The following is a 25829-nucleotide window of genomic DNA, read 5'->3' on the forward strand; positions in this document are numbered from 1 at the left end:
GTTTGTTTTTACCAGCCTTGGGTCTCTATTCAGAGCTGAAGGATCACCAAGGAATCCCACACCTTTGGTACTCATCCCATCCTGGAAATGTTAAGTTCCCATACTCCAAATTCCAGAGTCTCACTAATGGCACACATTTGTATGTAAGCACAGATACAGTATTAAACCAGAATGCTTTGAAGGTCGGCTCAACCCAGAGAGGCTCCAGACTCACTCTCCCGGGCTCATTAGCATCCTGCGTCTGTGTGTGAGTTCAGTGCAGTGAATAAGGAAAGGGTCCACGTTCCTGCTCTACAGGTGGGAAACGTGGGCTTGGTACTTGCTGCTGGTCACCCACGAGAAGCTAGTTGAGCCAAGGGCAGGACATGGATTTGCCGACTTCACTGAGCTGCCGTCGCTGCTGCCCTCGAGGGCCTTAGAGGAAATGCTTCTGTGCGTTTCTGAACCAGGGACAGGAGAGGGTCCCTGAAGAGGGTTGCCTGAGAGAGTCTTCTCCTTCTGAAAGGAAAAGGTTTGAAAGAGGAATGAGATCAAATTCTGTAAAATCAAGACGCACGTAGCTAAGGTGAGGACAGAGGTACTCACAAAATCCCAGAATTGGAGAACGAAGGAGCAGCAGCCTTTAAAACTCAGAGTAATTCTGGGGTAAATTAAAAAATTAGCTCTACCCCTTTACACGTAAGATTGATTTTTCCTGAGAGGCCCTGTGATATGCAACAAACAGCTTTAAGACGTCTTTACAGTTCCTGGCCTGTCGTTCCATGCCTGATCATTACAAGAGTGACTGACATCTGGACCATGTCTTGATCCCTTTGCGGTGGCGTCAGGGGAGGCTTGGAGTTGTGTGATTGTCCCCGGGGCCCTCCAGTCACGCTGCCTCCCTGGTGCATGAGCCCCTTTAACAACATCCTCGCCAAACGGTCACCTTTTCTTTACGTTCTTAACTCACCCAGTCAAGTCACTGCGGGTCTACTGTGTGCCCAGTGCTGTGCTTCAAGATAAAGAACAAGGATTAGAAACTACATTTCTCGCCTCTTCCTAAATACCCCCTCCCCAAATGATGGGGCCTCTGGACCCAGAGGAACCCATTTCGTGTTGAACAGCTTCCTAAGACACGCTACCTGCGTTGTGTAGTGTCTGCCTTGGGGCTCTGCAGGAAAAGTCTGCACCCTCCTCTTCATGGCACCCTTTATATTTTTGAGTGCTTTCTGTGGCTTTTGTTTAGCCTCCTTTTGTCCAGGATAAAAATCCAGTTACTAGTCCAAGCCCTTACTAACCAATGTGACGCGTGGCTGCCTCACCCTGGTCACCTGTCTCGGGATGCACTGCGGGGGTGTCAGCTGGTACCCTGACCCGCACACTGGACTCGAGCACAGGCGAGCATGAGAGAGACGTGAAAAGGGGAACGAAGCTTAAAAACGGGAAAGGTCACTTGTTTTCTTCTGTGATGATGGGCACTGTCCTAGTCGAGTTGCTTTGGAAGCCTTTCTTGGGTCGATACTCAACAGAAAGGGCCAAGGTTGACATGTTTATGACGAAACGCTTTTTCCTTTCCAGTGAGTTCGAGGCTGTCCTGTTCTGGAAAGGCTCGGCGAGCATTTGTGTCCAGGGTGGGTGTCGGGACCACAGCGGGGCGCTCTCCAGTCTGGAGGTGTCTTGATTGAGTCTCACTTTTTCCACACGTAGAACCAAGATAGAAAAGGAGAAGAAGGAGCATGCCAAGCTGCACGGGATGATCCGCACGGAGATCAGCGGGGCTGAGATCGCAGAGGAGATGGAGAAGGAGCGGCGGTTCTTCCAGCTGCAGATGTGCGAGGTACGTCTGCCAGGCGCTTCAGGCAGTGCCAGGTGCACTGCTGGACCCTGCCGCCCAGTTTCTGTCATTCAGGGGGCCTGGGGCTCCTGGAGGGTGGGGCTAGACTAGGCCAGCTCCAGCCTTTCTGAAGGAGTGACTCACTTGAAAGCGGGTTCTTTCTGCCTCCACACGTGCACACTCGCCCCCGCTGTGGTGTTCTTAAGGAGGTGCCGGGGGCGGGGCGGTGAGGCCCCAGCTGTGGTCCCCTCTATGAGTGTGAGAGCCTCTGCAAGTGCGTGCCCCCAGGCTCCGCCTGCTCGGGTGGGGACGTTCCCCAAGGCCAGAGGCCCAGGCACCCTGGGGAGGTCCTCTGTCCTGCTCCACCGACGGCCCAAGTCCTCCCCTCCGGGAGGGGAGAATGGCAGGACTGACGTTCAGAACATTTCTCTGCTGGAGGCTCAGGGGTGGAAAATATCGAAGACCAATCGTGCGGGCCTTTGCTTCCAGCCTTTTTTATACCTTGCTTGGAGGTCTGTTTGTGGAAACAGTTTACCCCTCGGCCTGAGGGTTCGCTCCTCCGGGCGGTGGCAGTGAAGCGTGAGCGTGGTGGCATTTGTGTCCCCTCCTGTAGCCAGGCAGACTTACGTTTTGAGTGTCCACAACGCAGGGGTGATACTTGTGACAGGTGTTGAAACTAGGTTCAGCCAGCTCTCGAGAGATTCCCTGTAAGCAGTCCACAGCAGAGCTCATCAAAAGGCACTTTTTGATTTTAGAACGTTTGTTAATTTGTTAATTACAGTAGGAGCCCAGTCTTTTTAGATGTATGCCTTAGGAGTATATTAAAATGCGTTTCTATTCCCAGAGCAAACTCTTAAGTGGTCCGCAGAGGGGAATCAGTCCCAGGGATCGGGGATATCTGTCTGGTATTAGTACAACCACTCTGGCTCTCTTTTGGTTTCTATTTGCATGGGATTTCTTTCTCCAGACTTTTACTTTCAACTTATGTGTATCTTTGGATCTACAGTGTGTTTCCTGTAGACAATCTATATTTGGATCATGTTTTTTTATCCAGTCTGACAGTCTCTGCCTTCTGATGGGGTTGTTTAGTCATTCACATGATGTTACTGTTGATGTGGTTGGGTTTATATCTGCTCTTTTACTTTTTTGTTTCTTATGTCTTTTTTGTTCCTCTGTCCCTCCTTTGCTGCTTTGTTTTTCATTATGTGACTTTTTTTTTTTTTTTTTTGCGGTACGCGGGCCTCTCACTGTCGTGGCCTCTCGGGTTGCGGAACACAGGCTCCTGACGCGCAGGCTCAGCGGCCACGGCTCACGGGCCCAGCCGCTCCGCGGCATGTGGGATCTTCCCGGACCAGGGCACGAACCCGCGTCCCCTGCATCGGCAGGCGGACTCTCAACCACTGCGCCACCAGGGAAGCCCCATTACGTGACTTTTTAGAAAGTTAACTAAGCTCAGAGTGTTATTGTAGATAGGAGAGTGGATGCTTTTATACACGTGCTGTTTTATAAACAGACATCACATATAATACCTGCCCGACCCGTTTCACACAGTGTTGGAGAGATCATCCCGGGCGATAGAGACAGGGACGAAGAAACCGCTGTGTGTTATACAGACACGTTATTGCTCTTATTGACTCGGGGTAAAATTAAGTAGTGGTGTTTCACAGGGAGTGGATTTGGGAAGGGTGTGTGTGTGAGTTCAGGATGAGCTCTCTTTTTGCCTAGTGAGGAGGAAAGCTATTGACGTAAACTCTGCAGGACTGCTTGTTAAAGTATGTTTAGTGACTGAGAGACTCAGCCAGCGTGTTAGTGTCATACCCTTGAGGTGAGGGTGCGGGTTCCATCCTCAGCTCTGTCATTGCTTTCTGGGACATGCACTCAGCACTGGGCTCTTTTCCTCGTCTGGGTGAATGGGTTGTGTGGACTGGTCAAATAGGTTATTTTATTGGAAAAACGCTATCTACCCGACGCCTCTAAGTCACACACGTGAGTCATCTGTTGGGCAGGTCCCCAAGTGGCCGTCGGGCCCCAGTCTGTGCCGAGCATCACGGGGTCCCTGCGGTTGGTGGGGTCTGGCACTCTTCGCAGGCACAGAAGCAGAGGTGGGCTGACCGGGCACTGAGGTTGGAGTTTACAGAGGAGCACACATCTGATGAAGCCTGTACACACTGACCAGACACACCTGGGCTGGAAGGAAAGAGCGTCCGAAAAGCAGTCCCTGAGAACCCAACCCCTCAGAGTGAACAGATTGCTGCAGTTAAAATCATTGAAAAATTGTTCAACCATTTCTTCAAACTGAAGTTCTCAAGTTTTGTAAACGTTTGATGTTGTTTAGGTGTTTAAAGTTTTAGTTGCGTGGGATCTAATGTAGAAAAGTGACTTCCAGGTGTTTGTTTTAAAGCTGTGGAACTTTTTCTTCAAAATGAATCTTATAAAGACAGTCAGTATGCCAGATAGATAATACAGAGCTTCCGTGAATTGAGAACGTATGAGAGATCCGCTCTCGCTTTTTTATGATTATAAAAATAAGTGCTTTAAAAAATTGGCCAGTATATATGTGTGTGTGTGTATATATGTGTATATATATAAAAGAAATTAAAAATCACCACAGATTTTACTTACCAAAAGATTACCGCTTTGACATTTAGTTAAACATCTTTCAGATATCCCTGTTATACGTACATACGGACAATTTGTATAAACAGGATCATTCTCCACTGCTGCTTTGTAACCTGATAATTTTCACTCACTAGTGTGCTACGGACATCTTTCCATGTCAGGAAGTCTCTGCTTTATTGGCTTAATGGCTACATAGCCCTTCTCTCTGTGGATGTACCACACTTTAATTCCCCATTCATTACATTTAGGTTGTTGCCACTTTTCGCTTTTACAAACAAGTCTGCAACGAACCTTCTTTTCTATTCATCTTTGTAAACTTTTATGATTATCTTCTCAGAATAAGTTCCCGTCAGTAGAATTTCTGGGTCAAAGGGTACGTGCATTTTATCGTTTGACGCATGGCCAAGCATCTTATTAACCATTTAACCATTTTGATACATTGCCAGACATCTTATTTAATTAACAGAGAATAAGTTATCAGAAAGGAGGGAGATGAGGACGTAAAGGCAAAAGGCAGTGGCAGTTGACATAGTTACCGTTTCAGCTTCCCTCTTCCAGCTGGGCTGCTGGCTGACCTGGGAGGCCACTTGAACACAAGTTTCCCAGGTTACAGCTGAGATGCCTGTGGTCAGCAGGGGTCAGCAGCTCTTTCGGGGGCATTCGGTCTTAGAGGCAACGCATTCTCAGAGTTGTTGACACCCTATTTCAGCAGTGGAAGGGACAAGGAATTTATGGAGTCTTTGTTCTATAAACTTTTAGCAAAGAACAAGTGTATTTCCGGATGCTTGTTTTGTAGATCCCTGGGGCTTCCTGATGTCTTTCTTAGTGGTTGTTAATGAAGTCTCCAAGTTAAAAATGGCTTTAATTTATTTGAATTTAAAATTCTTTTTTTTTTTTTTTAAACAATCACGATGTTCTTTTAAAAGTGTCAGGGAAGTGTTTTAGTATTAGAGACATGGAGACAAAGTCTCAACTACAGAAGGCTAGCAGTTAGTGTTTAAACGATGACCTGCCTAAAGAAAGGGACCTGGGACAGAGTATGTGGACAGCAGTGTTTGAGATGGGTAGAATCCCCTTCATTTGCACTGTCATTCTTCCACACAACTAGGGCAAAAATTTTTCCTAGCTGGTTAAGACAGAATGTTTTATTACTGGAAGTTCTTGGCACTTAAAGTTAAGCATTTACTTACCTGTATGTGAGATAATTCATGTGGCACCAAACTGAAAGAAACATTTAGTTATGGCATTCAGAAAACATTAAGCATCTACCATGAGCCCTACGCATCGTACAAGCTGTCAGAGAAGTAGAAGAGGTGATCTGTCCTCAGAGGCTCATGTTCAGCTCATATTCTGCTTCTATCTATGACATTTCCTGTTTTGTTTTGTTTTTTAACAGTATCTGCTGAAGGTCAATGAAATTAAGATTAAAAAGGGAGTGGATTTACTTCAGAATCTGATCAAATATTTTCATGCCCAATGCAAGTAAGTTCTTTTTCTTTGTTATGATGGTATTTCAGATGTTTCTTTCTTTATGGCAACTTCTGGGAGATCTGTAGTATTGTGTTGTGGAAAGTAAACACTGATTTAAAACTCTGTAGTAAAAGGAATGAAACAGTGATGCAGGCTACAACACAGATGAACCTTGAAAACGTGTAAAGTGAAAGAAGCCAGGAATAAAAGACCACATACTGGATGGTTCCATTTATTTGAAAGGTCGGGAATAGGCAGGTCCACAGAGGCGGAAAGCAGATTGGTGACTGGCAGGGCTTGAGGCAAGGGGGCAGGGGGGCGTTACTGCCAGCGGGCACAGGGTCTCTTTTTGGGGTCACGAAAATATCCTGGAATTAGATAGGGCTGATGATTACGCAGCTTTGTGAATAAATATACTAAAAACCACTGAACTGTACACTTTAAAAGGGTGGATTTTATGGTTTGAGTTCTATATCTCAAAAACTAAAAGTAATGTAAAAATCTACATTATCAAATATACTTATTTTTGCTTTTTTCGTAAAGTGGCAAACTAGTTTGATTCTCGGATGTTCTTTATTTGTTAAAAGAGAAATGAGATGGTCTTAATGCAGTGTCCTAAATTAAAAGAATACTTTCATGTATTACTTATCATATAAAACAAATGACAGTACTGAGCAGAGGAGGCTGTGTGTGGAAGTGGAGGAGGACCTCGCAGGTCTGGGAGCCGCTTGTGTGCTCAACTTCACCGTGTCCGTCAGCCCTTCACAACCCGGGCCTCGCCTCCTGGCCTCGTTGTTGTCTTCCCCTGTCCTCATCCTGCTTCTCCTCCCTGACCCCCCCACCCCCGCCCCTGTCGCCGCTGTAAACAGGCCTCGGGCTCGTTCACTGCCTTTGTTGAGTGTGTGCCACGCCTCGGGCACGTCTGAGATGCTGGAGGTAGAGTAACGTACGCCTCAGGCACAGCCCCTGCTGGATCAGGTCGGGGAGCTGGACTTAGGCAAACACACTTGTAACTGCACGGTTAACAAAGTGTTCTGAAGTGAGGGAGTCTAAGAAAGAATAGAGTAGAAGAATATAATTCAGATTAAGGTTGAGGGCAGAGGTGTTGTGTCTTTCTTCTGTTTCGTTCCTTGCCGTGTGTTCCAGAAGCCAGAACACAGTACCTGGCCCACAGTGGGTGTTCAAATTCTTCTTGAATTCGCTGCAGGCCTCTCTGAGGGACATGTATTCATGTATTCTGAGGTCTGAAGGGTGATTGGGAGCCAGCAGGTAAGGAACGGGGGAAGAACATTCCAGGCAAAGTCAAGGTCTTGAGGCAGTAGGAAGGCCAGTGTGACCTAAGCATAGTGAAGGAAATGACGCTGCCTAGGAAAGCCTGGGGTGGGGACGGCTTGGAGGTCCGGTTAATGGCGTCCGATTCTTATCCCAGATGTACTGGGAAGCTCTCAAAGTTTCAAGCAGAGGATTCATTCAGCAAGGAGTGCTTGAGCTCCTGCTGCGTGCCAGGTGGTGCAGCATGAAGGAAACCAGCCTCCTACCTGCATGGACCTTCAGGTGGGGTGGGGAGACCGCAAGCGCACGGGCAGGTATGTGACAGAGATTCGGGGCCTGGCTGTGGCTGTGCAGAGGCAGCAGTGTGACGAGAAGAGGGTGTGCTGGCTGGGGACGCCAAGGTAGCTCCTTCCGTTCCGTTTCTGTTTCAGCAGGTTACTGTGTGTGTTGAGAAGGATCCAGATGGGGACGAGCACGTGTGCGACCACTTAGGCCTGCAGGTTGCGTCCGAGGGCACTCGGAGCCGCAGCGCCTGGGCGCAGACTGCGACAGTACAGGGAGGGGTGCGAGGCGACGGGGACATCTTTGAGGGTGTTACTGCCACACGCATCCACTTGCCTTTCCCCTTAACGGGCTGTGCCCCACGCTGATGCCCCCTTACACACGGTGCCCCCTGTGCCTTCCCCAGCCTCTGTTCCTCCACGAGGCCCAGCTCAGGTGTACCTGGCTGCCTAGAAGTCATCAGCTCTCCCGCTTACCTGAACGCTTCCCTTCCTTCTTGTTACCACTGTGCTCTCTGCACATTCCCCTGACGGCACCTTTCATGTTGTCTCCCACTGACCTGTATGCTCTTTAAGGATGTCCTCCGTGACATTTATTTTTTAACCTTTAGCGCGTTTACCTGGAACGATTTGCGGTGGTGAATTGCACTGAATTGGATGGAGCTGTGCTTTGGAATTTTTACTACGTCTCTGGCGACACTGCATTTCTAAAGCAGTGGAGGTCCAACAGCAAAGGAAGGTGTGCTGAGTGATTCAGCCTGGGTTAACAGAAGAGCTCCAAGCATGGAGCTTAGAAAATAGAAAGACCCCTAATTTGTAGAGTTTTTAAGATGAATTACTTTACAAAGGCTCAAAATCCTGTGTGGTTAACATATAAATTAACTTCTTCAGTCTTACCCTTGTAACCTTATGTGAGGCTGGTTAGGAAATGGGTTGTTTCCTTGCTGATACTTTATTTTTAAAAAGAAGTTATTCTGGGATTTCCTTTTTTTTCTTTATTTTGCCCAAACTAATCAGTTGGGTAGCAACAGACCACTTGTGGAAGATCGAACCAATTGGCCTTTTATGGGCATGAGCTCAGTAATCTTTAAAAATGATGACTCTTCCATTACTTCCTTTCTGGATGAGTGTGTGTGTGTGTGCGCGCGTGTGCGTGTGTGTACGTGTACATACATACTGCACGCTCTTTAAAACATTTGGAAGGCTCTGACTTTTCAAATGCATATTTTGGGGCGTAAAATGTGGAGCCTGAGTGACTCAGCCATTGGACAGAGGAGCCCTTGGCGACGCGTGTCTCTGTCCTCCGGGCAGTTCCTTCGTGTCCCCATTGAACATTCCCAGTCTCCACTGCTCACCGGGGAGCAGAGCTGTGCCCGGCGGGGCTGAAGCTGCTGGTCTCTGCAGGTACCAAGAGGCCTCTTGGTGGAAACTAGATTCTGTGGAGCCACGTTCAGGTGTTCACCCTTAGAACTGCTTAGACATTACTTTGCTTTTTACTCCTTTTTGCTTTTCTCTGGAAGCATTCTCGAAGAGTATGTTCTTTGTCTTTTATTTCATTTAAGGAAAGACTTAGCATCTCTAGTTCCTAGAAGAGCCTGGAAAACATGTCTTACTAGCCTTTGCTGCTAAAGATTGAGGATCCTTTTCTCTAGTGTGAACCTAGAAATAGGGCAGTCTTTAAAACAGAAGTAAACAAAAATGGTCATGTTCTAAAAGGTAGTGATGAGCATTGAAGTGACTTGTTCTCTGTGCAAATACCTGCTGAGAACCACTGTGACCAGTTGCGGCTTGATGAACTTGGGTTGCAGATGCAACGAGACCCAGTCCGGTGCCCTGGACAAGCGCACTCCAGTGGGGGGCGGGGGAGGGCGGAGGCTGCCGGCCGTGAGGCTGCAGTTGTGAAGGCTGGAGAAGGGAGAGTCCGCCCCGCTTGTGGGCGCCTGAAGGTTGGATCTCAGTGGGTGTATTTTAAAGGCTGGCGAATTTGATCAGGTAGGCTAGAAAACGTTAGATAAAAAACAAAAGTCGACATTTGGTAATACCGATGGTAAATGTTGTTTTGACTGAAGCTTGGGAAAGTGTTAACAGGCTCAAGCTAAAAAAAATGTCTGGGGGTTTGTACTTAGGAATGTTGCAGTGACAGCAGTCAGCAAAGGGGCCCCTTTTTTTGAAGCTTTCCCTAAGGCCAGAGAAAGTATACAAACATGCCTCAGTAAGGACGGTACAGAAAGATAGGAGTTTTGAAAATCAGAGGGAGGAGGTTTTCTAGGTAGACGGTCAAGATTGGCTATGCTTTTACAAAGATGAATAAATCTGTTTCGTTATTCCAAGTGTGACACTGGGTAGTGTCATGATGGAAACAACGTCTGTGATGAGAAACACCTCTCCGAGCCCTTGACTCCACTGCGAGGTGCTCTCACTGTGGGGACAGTTGCCAGGCACAGAGATTCTGGAGCCGTGCACCCGCTCCCTTTCCCCGAGAGCAGGACTGTTTCTGTGCTGATCTCCTGTGATAATTTTCCTACTCCCTGAACTAGTGTGTGTTCAGCTTCTCTCTCTCTCTCTCTCTCTCTCCCCCTCCCTCCCAACCCCGCCTATTTTATAAGAATTTGAATCGATTAATAAAATAGTTATACAAAAAAAAATAGAGCTGAAACAAAACATAAGAACCGAATGAGTTCATGACAAGAGGAAAAAGCTCAGTTTCTCATTCTTGTGTTTATTCTTCCCAGTTTCCCTTTCAATTTAAAATTGCTGCTCTGTGTCGGCCATTGTGCTCAGAGTGGAAACACAGAGACGTATATGGCATGGCATTTCTGCCCTATCAGTGGAAACAGACCATGTGGAAAAGTCATTGTAACACGGACACAGTTGCTACACCAGAAGCGTGTTTTTACATTTAGAAAAAAATGAATTAGGCAAAATACAGGAATGAGAATGTAAAGTTAAAATTATGCATATATCTGAAGATTTTTAAGGTAAGAAATTCTAATAGCCCAGCCTCTGATTCCTAATAACTAGCTAGTAGTGGTTCGAAACCCACATCCTGTGTGTACGCTTTCCTCTTCCTTCCTCCCTTCCTCCTTGGAATTATTGTATTAAGTGTCATGCAGCATTGTTTTTACAACCCCTCCTACTAATTGCATACTTGATATGGGAAATTCCCACAGGACCATTGCTGAGTTTAAAAGAAATAAACACGTGAACCCCAGATCACTTTTTGAAGATAGTCTCCTTGGTACCCAGTAAACTGGCAGAAGTTAGAAATTCTCCTTCCTTTCCTCATTAATTTCTTCATTCAACAAATATTGTGTGCCTGAAATGTGTCAGGTTTTGTGGATACTGTGTCCTCAACCTCCTGGAACTTCAGATATAATGGGGGAATTTTATTTTAAACAATTACACCAGCGAACACGTAACGGCAGTTGTGGTGAGTGTTTTGAAGCCAGAGACAGAATGCTCTGAGAGAATCTGGCAAGGAGACCTCTTTGAAGGGACGGGGGTTGTGGCACACCTCAAGGGTGAGGCCGTATCTAACTTAAAACTTGAAGAGTGAGTGGGAATGAACCAGGAGAAACAGAAGGTAGGCTGCAGGGAGAACTCTTTAGAGGAAGGAAACAGCAAGTGCAAAGGGCCTGAGGCAGGGAGGACTTGGCTCCATAGAGGAATAGAGAGACGTGAATAAAGGGGCAAACGGTGTGGGTGGAAGCCTGGAGACATAGGCAGGGGCCAAGTCCACGGGCATTTTAGGCCTCCTTACAGGTTTTGAACTCTCTCCTGAGCTCCCTGGGAAGCCTCTTCTTCCTCTCAAAAGGGTTCAAAGGCTGTGTGCTGCACGCCAGCCTGCTGTTGCTGCAGAGAAACTCGTCCAGCCTCTGTTGTACTTCCTGAATCACTGGTTAGAGATGACTTCACAAGCACTGGGTTCTGAGCGTTAAAAATATAAAGTCCCTTTTGATATCCGACCTCAAGGTCTCCCAACACATCTCCCTGCTCTGCCCACGGGGCGTGGCCACTCATGTGCTTCAGGCTCAGCTCGCTTGCTTTTTTCTTGCATTCTTTCTCTTTTCCACTTAGTTGTTGCCTGTCAAGGAAAATATTTTAGCGTCTTATTCTGTGTTCACCCCATGCTTTCCTGGCCTCAGACTTTTCCGTTCCTGAACCGAAGCCTTTGCTGCCATTTGTCAGTAGGGTCCTGTTTCCCGTTATAAACTGAAAATGTAGGGCTCATTTTATATGGGTCAAGAAAAATCACAAATACGAGGCTTACTGCAGTGCCTTTTTTCTTAGCTTTGAGTGTTACTTTATTCTTGGTTTGCCTGATACTAGCTTTGAGTGTCACTTTATTCTTGGTTTGCCTAATATTTCAAGGTTTGGGTCCTAGTCTTTTCCCCCAGGAATTACACAGTGATCTCAGCCATTTCCTTTAAAGAAGTTTTTTCTCCATCTAACAAAATTGCTTTCTCTTTTATGAAACACAATCTATGTTTCTTGGTTTTTTTCCTCCTAGTTTTTTCCAGGATGGACTGAAAGCAGTTGAAAGCCTCAAACCTTCCATTGAAACACTTTCAACGGATCTTCACACAGTAAGTAGTTTCCCTCCCACGTGAGTGTTGAAAGGGTTTTTATGCAACAAACACTTTGATTTAAATGTTGCTTCCGTGCTTTCGTGTCTGCGTGCCGTGCCACCTAGAAAGTGACAGCCCTGAAGCGCACGCGGAGTGTGGAGAATGGGGTTCCCAATCCGTCCTCGGTCTTGGGTGGGAGAAGGTTGCGTTTATGGAGAAATGCCCCGCGAACTGCACCATCTCACTGTACCTCAGCCGTACTTTTCTCTGCTTTGTTTTGCTTTTTAAAGATCAAACAGGCCCAGGATGAAGAGAGAAGGCAGTTGATACAGCTTCGAGATATTTTGAAGTCAGCATTACAGGTTGAACAGAAAGAGGTGAGGGGATTTAATTTTGAAAGATTGCTATTTTATGTTTTCATCCCTCAGTCTCGGGGGCTTCGGGACTGAGGAGGTGAGATCCAGGTCTCTGGGTGCTCAGTTCACTGTGGGGCTGTATCGGGCAACATGCAAACATGTAGTTTGTTCTTTAAGTTGGTTTTATAAAACCATCTTTTTAAAAATATGCTTATTTCATGGGGAAGCATTACCGTAGGAATGGCCTTAATGGCAGTATTTAAACCTCTTCTGCTCTGTCCGTTGCCGGATGAGTAGCTCTTAGGGTCTCCGTCACATAGACACTCGCTATTCGTGCCGTTGGTTCTCTCCCTGGAGCTCTGTGGTTTCCCTGCCCACAGATATACATGGACTTTGCCCGTGTGGCATCAGCGGGTGACTGGTGACCATCTGAATCTTCCAGCCTGGAGATTATGTTCCATAAAATAGGAGGAGCTTGATTTTCTTGGAGCTGCTTTCTGATGGGCAGAAACTTTAGTTTTCTTGCGTCATCTCTTTCACATAATCACTTCTCTGCGGGCCAGCACATTCGCAGTGATGATTTGTATTTGGGGGTCTTGTTAGAAAACCATTAAAAAGTAAATTTTGAGGTAATTGCATATGTTTGCTACAGTGTGGATATTATAATGTGAAATTTAACATAAATCCACTTCCTTGTCCGTAAAGGAATGTGTTTAAGTGTATAGCTAGTAGATTTTAGATCAATACGTCTATTAAACTGCTTACCAGAGCGTAAAGCTCCCTGCTGGCAGTTCGGCTCTATTTTGTTTTAAGTTCTTGTACTATAACTGAATATTGTTGTTTTTCTCCCAAATGCATTTACCTTTTGTGACCGAAGTCTAGGAGAGTAAGTAGTTCAGTATTTTAATAAATTATAGAACTTTGCATGCTTTTTTCATGAACTTCAAAAAATAGATATTTCCTCCGTGTATATACTAACAGCTAGTAGCATTTTTTATTTTTACTTTTCTTCTTTCAGTAGCTGTGGGCTTTATTAAAGACTAAAGAATTTGAACGCATAAATGTTAGCGAAATGGAAATTTTCCAAGTTTACAGTTTAGCCTTTGGTGTCACTCCGTTGTGAAAGTGAAGCCGCTCACCTGCCCCCACCCCCCACCCCCACCGCTTACACTGCGTCGCTGAATTCTGCCTGTCCTTCTGATGTACCTTAATCCCTCCCTCTGGAGGGCTGCCTCTGCCCCCCGCCCCCGCAGTGATCTGTATCGCACATTTTGTTTGAGAGAGTTTTTTCAGTGGCAGCATATATCTTTGGGGGCTTGATGGCCATGTGCTCAAGCGCACAGGTGCTTTTCCTCCAGCTGGACCTCGAGCAGACTGAGGCCGCCCTCCTGCCTCCTGTGCCCATCTGGCCGTCACGTCACAGCACCATATTGCTCGTTTCATCGGTTCTTGGTAAACAGGGGTCAGCTAAGTGAGAGACTGGCCCACTGAGGCCCCATAGAGTGCTGGAAATTACCCACAGCATGGTGACTTCCTCCCCGTCTAGACAATCTAGGTCCTGACACTTTGATATTCCTAAACATGGAATATAAACAGAAAAAGAAAAAAAGAACTTGGAGTATGGAGAATATAGTGGCCTGATTGTAACAGGAGCCAGGGTGCTGTCGGGCACTGGAGAGCTGGTGGGAATGGTTGGATGCAAGAAGGATCCGAAAAGGAGGATCCAACCTGTGAAGCAAAGCTCGGGTTTGAAATACAGGAGAGCAGGTGCTTGGAGTCCAGGAGCCCTCCGGGCACAGAGCAAGGGCCATGTTTGCTTTGGCTGTGCAGGAGGACGAGGTTTGGGGAAACTGGCTGTTGTCAGAAAGCCGGTTATTTACAGCTCTGCAGAAAAGTGTAACAGATGTACCAGCACAGACCAGACGTCTTTAACAGTTTGTTGTTTCCGTGTTTTTTGTTGACCAGCCGTTCTGCCCCAGATGCACAGCGGGGTCAAATGGACCTTCTTTACTGCTCTCCTCTGGCTTTATGCCCAAAGATCGAACCCACCAATCTCCTGGCTGTCAATGTCTTGTCTTTTCTGTGTATGACATTCTGCGTTGCTTTTTGATGACGGTATTCCATAAATTGGACAGTCTGTGAACGCAATGGCAAGTAATAAGCAAATATGGATACGTTAAATTTTTTCTATTTTAAAATAATTTTTATAATTGGGGTCCCTCCAATGACAAGAATCGAACATTTGGGCGTTATTGTTTTTTAGCTCCCATCCGTTGTTTTTGGATTCTCTTCTGTGAGGCAGAAAAATGAAGGTATTGATGGATTTTTTTCAGTGTCATAAAAATTCTAATTCTATATAATTATAGTTCATAAAAATTAGGTAACGTGCCCCAAGGAAACTGCAGTGATGGTTGGTAGGAGTTAACTCTCCTAGTTCCTTCCTGTGAACCTTAAGCGTCAATCGTTTGGTCTAAGTGGAGGACATGGCCGTCACATACAGGGGCTTTGGGCTGCTTCTGTGTCACCCGTGGCTGTACTTTGGAGAAAAGACTGTGCCGTCACAATCCCAGCACCCCCACACCTCCAAACCACCGGCATTCCTATTCTGTTCCTGATATTTCTGTTCCCTGTAAATAGGATGCTACAGTTTGACTTTTCCATTATTTTATTATGAAATTGTTCAGACTTACAGAGAAGTTGAAAAACTATACAGTGAACACCTATATATGCATCATATTTTAACATTTGGAAAATACCCCTTCTACAAAGTTAAAACTCTTCAACACTGCCAATCTTTGCATGAACTTCCTCCCTGTGTGCCTTACCTTCTCCCGCCTTCCCCATCCCACAAATGTCCATTTCAGCTGCGTTCTGCTGGGACAGGCCCCGCTGCGGTGCTGGAGGATTCTCTGCTATTTGTTGAGAACCCAGACGTGTGCTGTGCTGGGGAGGACTCAGGTTCGGGGGGATGGTCTTGGTAGGTCTAAGCGCTGAAACCACAGTGATTTTTCCACTTTGGAGATCTCTCTTCGTGCCAGTTTTTAAAGTGTCCCTGTCTGGTAGGATGTGGTCGAATAGGATGTGCTGTCCGAGGAGCAGAGGTCCACAACAGCCATGATTTTCTTCCAACTCCGGCCTTTTGGTCTGGGGTTGCATATCTTAATCATGCTCAAATCTGGCCTTAATCAGTACCCTCTGGCTAGGTGTCCACTTCCCACCCCTCCTGCCAGGCTGCTGGGTAGCCTTGAGTGCTGACTCCACGCAAGACTCAGCACATTCGACTGCCATTTCCTCAGCAGTTACTCTAAGCAGGAGCGGCACAGACACACGCCGGAGTGGGCTAGATACGCTTCTTCCCTCTTCAGGGGCTCACAGTCTGGGGGGCAGGGCAGGAAAGGAGTTGAACGCAGTGTGACGAGAGCTCTACTGGAGGTCACCTCCAAGGAAGGTGTCACCCCAGTGTGGGGTGGGCAGGTGTGTGTCAGGAAGGAGGGTTTGGAGGATGATTCAGAGTTAGGAGAGGCCCAGCAGGTGAGACAGGTGGGCCAGCTTCTGACCAGGACAGAAAGCTTGCCTGGTAGCCGGCTGTCCAGCAGCACATACCGTTTGAACCCTAGGTCTTCCACTTCCTGCCAGGGTGACCTTGAGCAAGTTCCTTGACTTCTCCACGCCTCAGTCGCTTCACCTGTAAAACAGGAGTGATGTTGCCTACCCGAGAGCTGTTATGAGACCTAAGGGACGAGTTCTGTAAAGCACTGACACATTGTCTTGATAAACGGATACTGGTTCGTTCATTCATTCCGCAAGTACTGGGCTCCTGATGCGGACGAGACAGGAGTGAACAGAAAAGACCCGATTCCTTCCCCCGGCCTTGGTAGTTGCACAGTGGTGGGTGGCGGTGGTGGTATCTCTGAGGGGTCCTTCTGCCCACTTGACCCTTCTCTGTTGGCTGGTCATCTGGCACCTTGTCTTCGTGACTCTGGCCCCGACCTTTGCCCGCTCTGCGCTCTGACTCACACTCCAGTCTAGGCTGATGCCCTTGCTCCCGACCCTGGCCTGTCAGGTCCCCCCAACTGCCCCACTCCCCCGTTCCCAAGCCTTCGTCGTCATCACTCCCCCTGTCCTCTCCCCTGCTCTCTGTTGTCATGGCGTCTCCTGCTTGCCTCACTTCTCAGGTTTTTCCAGGCACGTGATAAGCGTGACCAGTAATCAGTCCTTATTACAACAGCATGGCTGGGCAGGTAGTATTAGCCCGCATTTACAACTCGAGTCTGAGAGGAGAAATGCATTTGCTGGAGTTTTGGGGCCAGGGTTTGAGCCCTGGTCTGTTCTCTGTCAGCTATATTATGTGACTTTAATATCTTGTGTCAGAATCTTTTAAAAAGCTACCCAGAGGGACTTCCCTGGTGGTCCAGTGGTTAGGACCTGGCACTTTCACTGCAGGGGCCCACGGTTGGGGAGCTTAGATCCCTCAAGCCATGCAGTGTGGCCAAAAGAAAAAAAAGCTGCCCAGAAATAATGGGGAATAGGTGGTAAGAGATGTTAGAACACTGTTCTTTGACCACAGCTTAGTGCTTGCTTAGCAGAGCCCCCAGTTCCCGGTGCGTCCACACACACACACACACACACACACACACACATGTCCATGGACACACCTGACACGCCTTGGGAAAATGGGGAGCGATTGCACATCACAGCCCTCCCTTGGCAGAGAAACTTTAAGCTTCGTGAGGTGACTCCTTGGCAATCCGTTCATCACGAGAATTGACCGAACACAGACTTTCTGAGAGGTGGACAGGTGAATTGAAAAAGTGTGTGTGACGTTCTAGAGTCTTAGGGAGCTCGGGGATACTTCTGATGTTATGAGTAGACGTGTGTGTGCGCGCGCGCATATATGTGTATATAAAGTATGCAGTATCGCCCTTCCCCGGCCCCACGCCCTGTTCCTGAAGATTTCAGATATTGAGTCTACCGCTCATCTGGGCGGTTTCTGCTTCAGCAGGACCCAGTGGCTAACGCTTCATAAGGCCACACAAAACTTAAGATCATGGGCAGTGCCTGGGATCTGAGAACTTGTCTGGATGTCATAGAACAGAGGATTTGTGGATACTGATAGAGTTTTATGAGAGCTTTCTGAAGGTCCATAAAATGCCTACTTAACTTATATGCTTCAGACATATAATAGCCTCCACGTGGAGGCTCACTCAGTCGAGTCTTAGGGTGTCCTTGGCTCTCCTGGAGAAGCGCAGAATACGTGGGAGAGTCTCCAAGAATCCGGGCAACGTGGATGCCCCGGCAAGTTGCCTGCTGTATTGTTAGACGATGGCTCTCCTCAGAAAGAGAGGCTCTTTTCCCTTGAACTGTATTCCATTCAGTTGAAATCTCAGTATGTGAAAGGGCCGACTTCATTTGTCACCCCTTCCCTTGATCAAGTGTTCTGTGAAACACTTGTATAAACAGGTGAAGAAAGGCTATTTTTGTTGGGTCACATAGAAGTCACCTGGAAGATACTGAAATAATTAGTTCTAAAGCAGGTTCAATTATGTGTTACACAGATTATATTCCTTACAACTTTTAAATTTCATAGTTTCAGATTTGCTTGCATTTTAAAATTGATTCAAGAAATGCCTTGTCTACAGAATAAAACAGTGATTTCATTCCTAACCTCTGGCACAGGGTCTGATTCTGTTGAAAAGAAGAATGTCCTTTATCCTGTTCGTAAGACCTGTGAAGAGTTCTGATTAATACCCTTAGCGTGAACACTTTTAGCAGTGTTGTCACCTGGTTTCATCGCTTATTTTGTGCAGGATTTTTTTTTCTCCCCAAATCAATAGACATATTTCTTGGTTGTGCCATTTAGTCTTTTGACAGGTTTATTTTCAGTCTTTCACAGCGATTCAGATAGGTGAACAGTATTTCTCCGTTTCCCCTCCACTGCATACATTTCCAGTGATGTTTAAAGCTGGGTTTGTTCTAAATGTCTAGCGCTAGTATATACGCCCCTTTGAGAGAATGTAGAAACTGGGACCATCCTTATCCGATGAATGAGCTGTTTGCCCTAGTTGTTTAGAGGCATGAACTCCCTGTGGAAAAGGACGTTTCTCCTGTTAGGGGGTCTGCTTGTTCAGGGTCTGTTGTCAGTTCAGTAATGGAATACTTGAGCACCTTATTGATTTCTCAGATGAAGGTTTTTTGTTTTTTAATTTTTTTGCTGAGTTATCCCATTTATATTTCAGAGTTTAAAAAGTCAGTGCTAGACAGGCCACGTTCATGGATTGGAAAACTTAATATCGTTAGGTTGGCAGTACTTCCCAAACTGATGTACAGATTCAGTGTGATCCCCATCAAAATAAAATCCTAGCTGCCTATTTGCAGAAATGGACAGGCTGATTTTAAAATTCATACGGCAATGCAAGGGACCCAGAAGAGCCAAAGCAATCTTGAAAAAGAAGAACAAAGTTGGAGGACTCATTCTTTCTGATTTCAGAACCTTCCACAAAGCTATAATAATCAAGATAGTGTGGCACTGGCGTGAGGATGAGCATATAGATCAATGAAATAGAATTGAACCCTTACGTTTATGGTCAGTTGATTTTCAACAAAGGACAATTCAATGAGGAAAGAACTGTCCTTTCAATAAATGATGCTGGGACAGTTGGATAGCCAAAGCAAAAGAATGCATTTAGACTCCTACCTCACACCATAATAAAAAATTCAAGATGGGTCAAAGACCTAAATGTAAGAGCTAAAACTATAAAACTTAGAAGAGGGCTTCCCTGGTGGCGCAGTGGTTGAGAATCTGCCTGCCAATGCAGGGGACACGGGTTCGAGCCCTGGTCTAGGAAGATCCCACATGCCGCGGAGCAACTGGGCCCGTGAGCCACAACTACTGAGCCTGCGCGTCTGGAGCCTGTGCTCTGCAACAAGAGAGGCCGCGACAGTGAGAGGCCCGCGCACCGCGGTGAAGAGTGGCCCCCGCTCACCGCAACTAGAGAAAGCCCTTGCACAGAAACGAAGACCCTGCACAGCCCAAAATTAATTAATTAATTAATTAAAAATCTAAAAAAAAAAACTTAGAAGAAAACATAGGTGTAAATCTTCATGACCTTAGATTAGGCAATGACTTCTTAGATGTGACATCTAAAGTACAGACGACAAAAGAAATAGTAGATAAACTGGACTTCATCCAAATTAAAATTTTGCGTTTCAAGATTTTTTTTAAAAAACGGTCAAGAATTCGGGTGGCTGGCTGTGGCTTTCGGATGAAGTCTAGGCTCTGACTCCAGCCCGCCTGTCCCTTCGGCCGATGGGCGCCCTTATCTTGGCTGCAGTATTTGTCCTCATTTCCCTCCCTGGAGGATGGCCACAGCCACCACTTTCCTCTGCAGGCCTCTGCGTGTGTCCCTCCCCTTATCCTCTGGCAATTCTCACCTTCATCTTTAAAACTCACTTCTTCCAGACGCTCCCATTGTTTTCTCCGTTTGACTCTTCACTTCTGGAGCTGGTGTATTCTCAGTTCAGATCATGTTGACTGTCGTGCACTGGTTCTTTCATTGTTTGGGCAGCGCCTAGGGTCCCAGGGGATGGTCAGCTGCTCGACAGTGGAGTGAGGCTAGCTCTGGATCCTTGGGCGTCCTCTGGTGAGGGCACGAGGCGCAGTGGAAGGGGCCTCAGGGTGCGAGGCGGAGTACCCTTCCACCCTCCGCTCTGGCTCCAGCGAGCCCTGCCTTTTGAGCAAGTCCCTTATTTTCATCGTTTCTGTTTCTTCTGTGATGAAGTGAACTGGGTCGGGAGCTCTCACAACAGATGGAGGCAGCTCTTAGTCCCGCCCGGTTGACCTGTGAACTCCTTGTTCATGTTTTGCTCCCCTTGTTTCCTTTGCCAGAATTTCCAGGGTTAGCGCTTCTGGTATCATCTGTGAAACACCAGTCGAGTGCATGTTGGACCCCAGACACTGGACTTAGGCCCAGGGGATTCATTAATGGTCTTTGCCCTCAAGAAGCTGAAGGCTGGAGTTTCCCAGCGGTGGTGGACTTGGCCATATTCTCAGCTGACCAGGTGGACAGTCTGCCCTCAGGCTGGAGCAGTTGGGTGTAAGGCCATGGCTCCTCTGCTGGGATTGATGGGGTCAGGAAGCAGATGTTGTTCGTATGTGTTACATAGCAGGTATTCACACACGTGGTCTCACTTAAGCCTTCCTGTATTTACTGTCCTTACTAGAAATTGTTTGCCTGTTTTCCCAGGAGGAAACTGAGACAGGGAGCTTAAGTAACTTGCCCAAAGTAAGAGGCAGAACATTGTTTTTGTGTTCTTTTGCTTGAAAGCCCTGCCCCTTCCAACATGTAGCATTCCTGCCTTCCTTCTCAAGGGCTGCTTTTGCCACACCAGGAGCTTCTTGCCACTGTCAGGGACTTAAGGCTAGTAAATAAGTAAAATCTCGTAATTTCCAAATGGCTCATTCTTTCAGCCAGTGTGGGGATACTGGCATTTGTCATTTCCTTCTCCAGCCTGGTAGGTGGCATTTATGAGTTCCAGGGTATGAATTTCATGTCCCTCTTTTGGTGTGTTTAAGAGGGAAAATTCTCTAATTTAAAAAGAAAAAAAAATTTTTAAGGGTGTTAGTGTCTCTGTGTACTGCTTTTTAAAAATTGGAACCTGGACAGGATTAAAAACCACTAACATCTTAACTGTTTTCAGGATTCACAGCTTCGCCAGAGCACAGCCTATAGTTTACACCAGCCTCAGGGAAACAAAGAGCACGGCACCGAGCGGAATGGCAACCTCTACAAGAAAAGCGATGGGTACGTAGACGGCGTTGCTAGGGTTTCAGTGTGTGTTTGTAATCTCCTGTGTCCAAAATTTCTGAACTCTTTTATTTTTTCCCCATTTATCTGTAAGGATCCGAAAAGTGTGGCAGAAAAGGAAATGTTCAGTGAAAAATGGTTTTCTGACCATATCCCATGGCACCGTAAGTATCCTCTGTCATCACGGGCTCCGCTGTAGCGGGATGAGGGCATGTGGGCTGGAGGCCTGGCAAGGGGACCGAGCCCTGTGCTGTGGCACTAGGCGTGCATTTTAAACAAGGTCCCGGCTGAGAAGAGCCTGTTTGGGTGCCTCCTCGGTTTGGTGCCCTTGTTGACGCTCCCCTAGCAGGGGCCCTTACTGCCTCACAGGGTCAGGAACACCTGAGGAGCCAGGTGGTCTGTATTCAGAGGCCTGTGACTCCCAGAAACAAGCAGCAAACCGCTCCCCAGCTTCCTTTGTCTGTGGAAATTGAACATCACACTTGGAAAGAGTTCTACTTTTCCATCAAGGGAAAAGAGTTTAGGTAGTCAGGAGTCTGGGAATCAGAAATCCAAGAGAAGAGCAATTTCAGTAATTTTATTGTAGATGTACTGCACCCAGCCTTCATCGGGTTCTTTTTCTACAACCCTGTGTATAATTGCCCGTGCAGGAAACTGAGCCAACATATGCTGGGCCAGTTGGAATGCCAGTTGGAATAAAATGATTTTCTTAATCTGGCTTTCGGAGACGAGGGACTGTGTAACCACAGTTACAAACACAGCCCTTTTCCACGGTGGGCTTTACGCGTATGATCACCTTACCTGGTGTGACGGGATCTGGTGAAAGCCGTGGAGGCCGGTAGATATTTTTTAAACGTCTGAAGGCAGAGTTGGTTGCTGTCTTGCTGAGAACGAGGATGCTGGTGGTGGCCTAGGTTCCTGCACCCCAGGTAGGAGGCCTGGCCCTGACCTCAGTCCCATAGTGGAGATGAGCCTCAGCCTTCGTCTTTCTTCCTCTGTCCCCACCAGCTCCCCCATGAGAGGCAGAGCTGGGCAGGAGCGCAGACAGCCTTTTCAGGGCCCTGGCCAGAGATCATGGCTCAGTGTGGTTCCAGAGAAACCCTGCCCTTGTCAGTATTTAGGAGTGAGGAGACAGAATAAAACCCCACCTGAAGGGTGGCACTGCAGCGTGGACTGTGTTCCACGGGGTGGGAGTGGGGTCCCTTCCTTTTCACCCACTCTGTATGAGAAGGGAGAGAGACCACAGAACTAGCAGATACCAAGTGTCTGGAGGGCCCTCTGGGGCCCTCTGGCCTGGGGGATTGAACGTGGCTCCTGCCTGGGCAAATAACGGTCGTTTCTCTTTTCCAGAATCCAGCCTTCACTGGCCTTCTTTACACTCACCACGTCCCTCATGGGGCCGTGCAGTTTGGATCCTGATGTAATATTTTTCCTGTATGGACGCGTGTGTGTGTGTGTGTGTGTGTGTGTGTGTGTGAGAGAGAGAGAGAGAGAGAGAGAGAGAGAGAGAGAGAGAGAGAGAGAGAGACTGGGTGTAAGTGCTGTTTCAAATGGAGAACGTTAGACTGCATGAAGGCCAGGTTCCCTTCCTGCTCCAACACCTGCGATTCTGTGATTTGCTTTCGAATTGTATTCTACTCTGTTTTGGGTCAGGTTTACTGCCTCAGTGCAGAAAATCTCATAAAACAAGACTGGGTCTCGCTTCATATTTGTTTACAGCGGCAAAGCCAGTTGGGATATTTGCTTCATTGGCGTGTCCACTAGACCCAAGGCCTCGGCTTAAGCCAAAAAGTGGTTCTCCCCCCGACCACAGAAATGACAGCAGGTCTGGTGATCCTTTGCCGACAGCATAAACTTTGGGTCTCTTCATTTCTGTTGCTTGAGCTTCCTCTCAAGAGACGTGGAGGCTTAGTTTTCTTTCAATGTTGACGGGCTGCCGCAGTTTTTGGCAGACAGTACGGTTATAAGTAGCTTTACCAGCATGCGGAGGGCTCAGCTTGTCACGCCACTCGCATGTTGTGTTAGTGCCTCACCCTTGCGGGGACCCTTCTCTAGGGAATCCCGCTCTCTGGATGCCGCTTCCAGCCCAGAGGAGTGGCAGGTGGAGGCTCCGTCCCGCTGCCTCTCCTGGGAAAGGAGTGGGTCCCTGTGGCAGCCGTCTCTGCCGCGGGGCACCCTGCGTGCTCTGGGGGGCCAGGTCCCGACACCTCAGTGCTGCTGTGATGTGAATTAACCTCCACCGAGAAAGACAGTGGAGACATGCCTGTTGGGTTGGGTTTGGTTTGGGTTTGGCTCCTTTCGTGGCTTACCTGTTCAGCCAGCATCTCCCTGAGTATGTTGTTAACTTACCGTCAGGAAAAAAGGGACAGGTTAGGACATGAGATTCTTGTATTCTGTATTTTAGCAGAGGGACAGTGATAGCATCGGGGATGAATTCAGTAGAAAGCCCAAGTCGGTATTCCCCGTTAGACAAGGCTGATTGTGTTTTCTGGCCCTGGAAAGAAGTTATCCTTGGGACAAAATTACTCTAATTAGATATCCTCTTTGCCAAATTCGTCGCTTTGCCAAACCGCCAAAGGCTGGAGACTGTATTAAGCTGGAAGAAATGTCTGTTGTTTCTTAACAAAATCTAAAACAATTTTTTAAATGATCATCAGTCATGCAGAAGGAAGACTAGAAACTTCCTTTTAAAAGCCTGACAAGACTTCCCTGGTGGCGCAGTGGTTGGGAGTCCCCCTGCCGATGCAGGGGACGCGGGTTCGTGCCTCAGTCCGGGAAGATCCCACATGCCGCGGAGCGGCTGGGCCCGTGAGCCATGGCCGCTGAGCCTGCGCGTCCGGAGCCTGTGCTCCGCAACGGGAGAGGCCACACCAGTGAGATGCTCGCGTACCGCAAAAAAAAAGAAAAAAAAATTATTTAGTCTGTCGCGTACAGTATCTTTATCTATAAATGTGGAGTAGTTCCTGCCTCAGAGTGCAGCGGGGAAAATTAAATGAGTTAATTCATTAAAATTGCTTACAACAGGGCCTGCCTCAGGTAAGCACATAATAGGATAATAACAATAGCGGCAGCGGCAACTGAGTAAAGGTAGCTATTACTATTCGAAATCATCTTCTTGTCCATGGAAGATTTCTGTATTTACCAAAGTGCATCACCCCCTTTACTGCTCCTGCTTTGAAGACTCAGTGGACACCAGCATTTGGAAGTAGTCCAGGAACATCACCTAAATGCACCTGTGTAGTTGTGTGACCATATGAGGTGATGGAACAGGCACATACTTTTTATGGGCTGAACACCTTGGTAGAGTGCTTGGTTGCATTTGTGCTGTGGTCTCCTCCTGTAGAAACGTATCGTTTGGTGTATTGGTTCCTGGACGAGCCAGTTAATTGTATTAATAAAGATCAAAAATAGGATTGATGGTACTTCTACTTGGAATTGTCAAGGCTTGCAAGATCAGGCAGAGCTTGGAGTCTTTGAATACTGGTTTCTGATGACCCAAGGGCATCTGTTAGGCATCGGCAGACTGCAGAACACGCAGTGATTTCCACGTAAGAGATGTCAGCACAGCCGTGAACCAGGAGAGTCTAGTCCAACCCTGTTCATCCAGCTTCTGCTTGTCCCAAATTGCTGTCATCAAACCCAGTTGTTCACACTGCAAGGATCAGTCCTGTTTTAATGGAGGCCACGCTGCCTCGCCCCTGACTCTGAGCTCAGTGGAGAGGGGTCTGTAAATGCAGGTCTGCCCAGATGTAGACACATGTGAGTGTGTATCTCGATTAATCCCAAATCCAAGCTTTTACAATTTCTTGACATGGCTGGTGGCCACGGGAAGGGGTAGACAAGAACAATTGAACTCTTAAGACATTTTATTTGGTCTTTCTTTTAGCAGCTTGGTGGGTGGGTAAGATAAGCCTTTCATACTTGAATATTTCTCCAAGATTTCTGAGAGGCGTTTTGCCATTCAGAATTTTTTTTGTTTTTTTCTGAAATTATCTTATCTTCTGCCCTTTGCTTTTTTGGACTAGTTATGATAGTTTCTGAAATGGTAATAAAACAGTCATTTTTGACACATCTCTGACAAAAACTTATTGTAATCTCTTGTTACCATTGTGTGTGGAGGGCAGAAGGTGGGGGTCACGTATGTGAACAAGGTGGGTTTTGTTGAAATTTAAGTGACAGATGGCTGGCATTAAGGATTATGAATCTGTCATCTGTCATTTCATATATATATATATATATATATATATATATAATATATATATAATTTCTCTGTCATTTTTGTGCTGTGAGGTTACTTTCCCTGAAAGTGAGTGTTTATACTCAGGAAACCACTTTTAAGATCACCAGAAATTGATGTGGGTGCCCACGTGCCCAGCTGATCAGGACGGAATGTCTCTGAGCTTTAGACGGGGAGCATTTTGATCTCGGGGAACCCACTGCCCTTGACCTCAAAGCTGGGCTGGCATCACTTGTTATCCCTGTCTGGGTGGGTGTGTGCCCCCCCCCCCCCGTGTCCCTTTCAGGGAGGGGCAGCTGCCCCCTGGGAGCTGAGGTCCAGGGACACCCTGTGATGTGCCTCTGTCATGCCTTCCACATGAAAACCTGCCTTCTGATAGCTATCTTTGCAAGCCAGTGAGAACCTGTTC

The 25829-nt window shown here is 47.1% G+C and overlaps 1 protein-coding gene across 6 annotated transcripts in view; it reads left to right on the top strand.

The window, feature by feature from the left end:
- ASAP2 (ArfGAP with SH3 domain, ankyrin repeat and PH domain 2) overlaps positions 1-25829 on the top strand; it is a 156826-nt gene that overhangs the window by 91489 nt on the left and 39508 nt on the right. For all 6 annotated transcript variants that reach the window (XM_032652376.1, XM_032652377.1, XM_032652374.1 and 3 more), the window contains exons 6-11: positions 1687-1816; positions 5829-5914; positions 11966-12041; positions 12314-12400; positions 21077-21180; positions 21278-21347. In XM_032652376.1, the coding sequence (XP_032508267.1) occupies positions 1687-1816; positions 5829-5914; positions 11966-12041; positions 12314-12400; positions 21077-21180; positions 21278-21347 (553 nt within the window). The remainder of the gene's footprint in view (positions 1-1686; positions 1817-5828; positions 5915-11965; positions 12042-12313; positions 12401-21076; positions 21181-21277; positions 21348-25829) is intronic.

Source organism: Phocoena sinus, chromosome 13 (assembly GCF_008692025.1).
Source record: "Phocoena sinus isolate mPhoSin1 chromosome 13, mPhoSin1.pri, whole genome shotgun sequence".
Taxonomy (NCBI): Eukaryota; Metazoa; Chordata; class Mammalia; order Artiodactyla; family Phocoenidae; genus Phocoena; species Phocoena sinus.